Consider the following 1943-nt stretch of genomic DNA (forward strand, 5'->3'; position numbering starts at 1 on the left):
GAAGAAGTTAAATCTGAAATTTTCCCAATTATATTTAATATTTGTCTATAAACATCAAACATCAGAAGCTGATGGGGCATGCTCAACTCCTAGCGTCTTCTTAAAAAAAATGGAACGATCGAGCACAAACATATCATGAAAACTAGAGAAGTATCATCAAAGTCGTCGTATTATGACAAGCAAGCTGGGGTCACCACTGTCTCGCGCACCTAAAGATTCACTTTTCACAAATTGGTTCTAAATTTCAGAATTTTGAGTCTACACCCGTCGCACATGTTTCAATCCTATATACTGGAGTTCAAAGTTCATTTAAGATCTTAGTATTCTGTCTTGTCTTCCTTTGTTGAAACAGTATTTTTATGGCCCCCTTTGTAATGTCTGATTTCAGTTTCAATAAAATTAATGATATAAATAAAAAGAGGATTATCTAAAAAAAGCGAGTGTTCATATCATGTATGCAAAGTCAAGGCAATAACTCCTAAAAGATATGCCAACAGAAAATCAACCAAAAGACTGAAAGAGTACGTTGGTTCCTTTGGTACTATTTTTTTTTTTTTGTCAAAACCTTTGGTGCTATATAAAGGGGGCCATTGGCTTTCTTTATCAAACGAAACACATAGAAACAAAGAGAGGACACAAAACTAAAAACACATTTTCTTTCTCTTCTTTGGTCTTCAATGGCTCAAAATGATCAGAATACAAGAATCGCTCAAAAGGCCGATAAGGTGTATGGTAAGTCCCATAAACCCTAAATCACATGTTCCTAGAGACGATTTCCCTTCTCGTTTTAACCAAAATGCTTAAATATGGTGGTCCAGGATTTTATACCGTAAAAGAGGCAACTAGTACTATTACTGCTCGTCGAGTCACTTATCAATATTCAAGTGCATCAACTATAACAAAACCAGTTGTTTATCATCCCACAGATCAAATTCAATACTTTAGTTGTGCACGTCCTTTTATTGACCAAGCTGACTGGTTTAAGACGCCGAAAGAACGAGCCATTACCTGCGACGAGGCGTTCCTGCGCTATGGAGGGGTGCTTATAAAGGAATTTCGTTATTAAGCAGGCTAGAAACTCGATTTACGTGTCAAAGTAAGTTATAAGAATGTGTGACATATATATGTGCTATAACGATATTCACATTAAAATAAGGTTTAGAATTTTTAGCTAGATACTACTAAGTGTTTGGATCTGCAATGTATTCAAAGTATACTATAAGTTGAAGCTTGTGTAAGATAAAATGTTACGGTCTTATATGCTCTTACAAAAGCTTATAAGTTATAAACATGTATAAACTACGTTATAAATGAAACACAACTATAATTTTCTTTTCAGTACGTACCAAACATATGCAGTTAAAGTAGTAAACTGGAACGAAAGACACATTTTTTTTTTCTTCTCAACTTCAAATTTAAATTGAATCAAACCCTATTCTCTAGATTTACAAGCTATGCAATCGGCCTGAAAGTTCAAACTACGTACGTGGAATCAAACACAAAGAAAATTGCAAACCTATTCCGAAGCAAGCATAATTCGTCCAATATGTTAGAGAAGGGTTGGGAACTCGATAGCTCGGTGCCTGAAAATTCTTGATCAAATTCGAGGAGCCCATCCCAATATTTTTGACAAAAACTAATCCCATTTGTAAAGTTTTTTTTTCATGATCCAGATAAGGGCTTTCAGCTCTTCCGAATGTAAAGGGAAAGTAAATTGTCTCCAATTTAGAGGATACACACCCAAACTCAAAGCTACGTGAATCAAGTTCAAATAATCACTTGTAAATTGTAAGCTACGCCAAAGAAATATTCAACTGTAACTTGAATACAACATCTTTTATTGTGAGCACTAGTTATAAATTCAAATAATATATGTGTTGTTTCCACATACAGTTAAAGTCGTAAAGTAGTACAACCGAAACCACTGCATGCATGTCGTAATC

General features: G+C 34.6%; 1 protein-coding gene across 1 annotated transcript; it reads left to right on the plus strand.

The window, feature by feature from the left end:
- The first annotated feature begins 677 nt into the window (after positions 1-677).
- On the plus strand, positions 678-1066 carry LOC18028554. Its single transcript, XM_024149011.1, has 2 exons — positions 678-732; positions 837-1066. Exons 1-2 carry the CDS (start codon positions 678-680, stop codon positions 1064-1066), a joined length of 285 nt encoding a protein of 94 aa, XP_024004779.1.
- Positions 1067-1943: the final 877 nt, after the last annotated feature.

This window comes from Eutrema salsugineum, unplaced genomic scaffold (genome assembly GCF_000478725.1).
Source record: "Eutrema salsugineum unplaced genomic scaffold, Eutsalg1_0 scaffold_1, whole genome shotgun sequence".
In the NCBI taxonomy this organism is placed as follows: domain Eukaryota; kingdom Viridiplantae; phylum Streptophyta; class Magnoliopsida; order Brassicales; family Brassicaceae; genus Eutrema; species Eutrema salsugineum.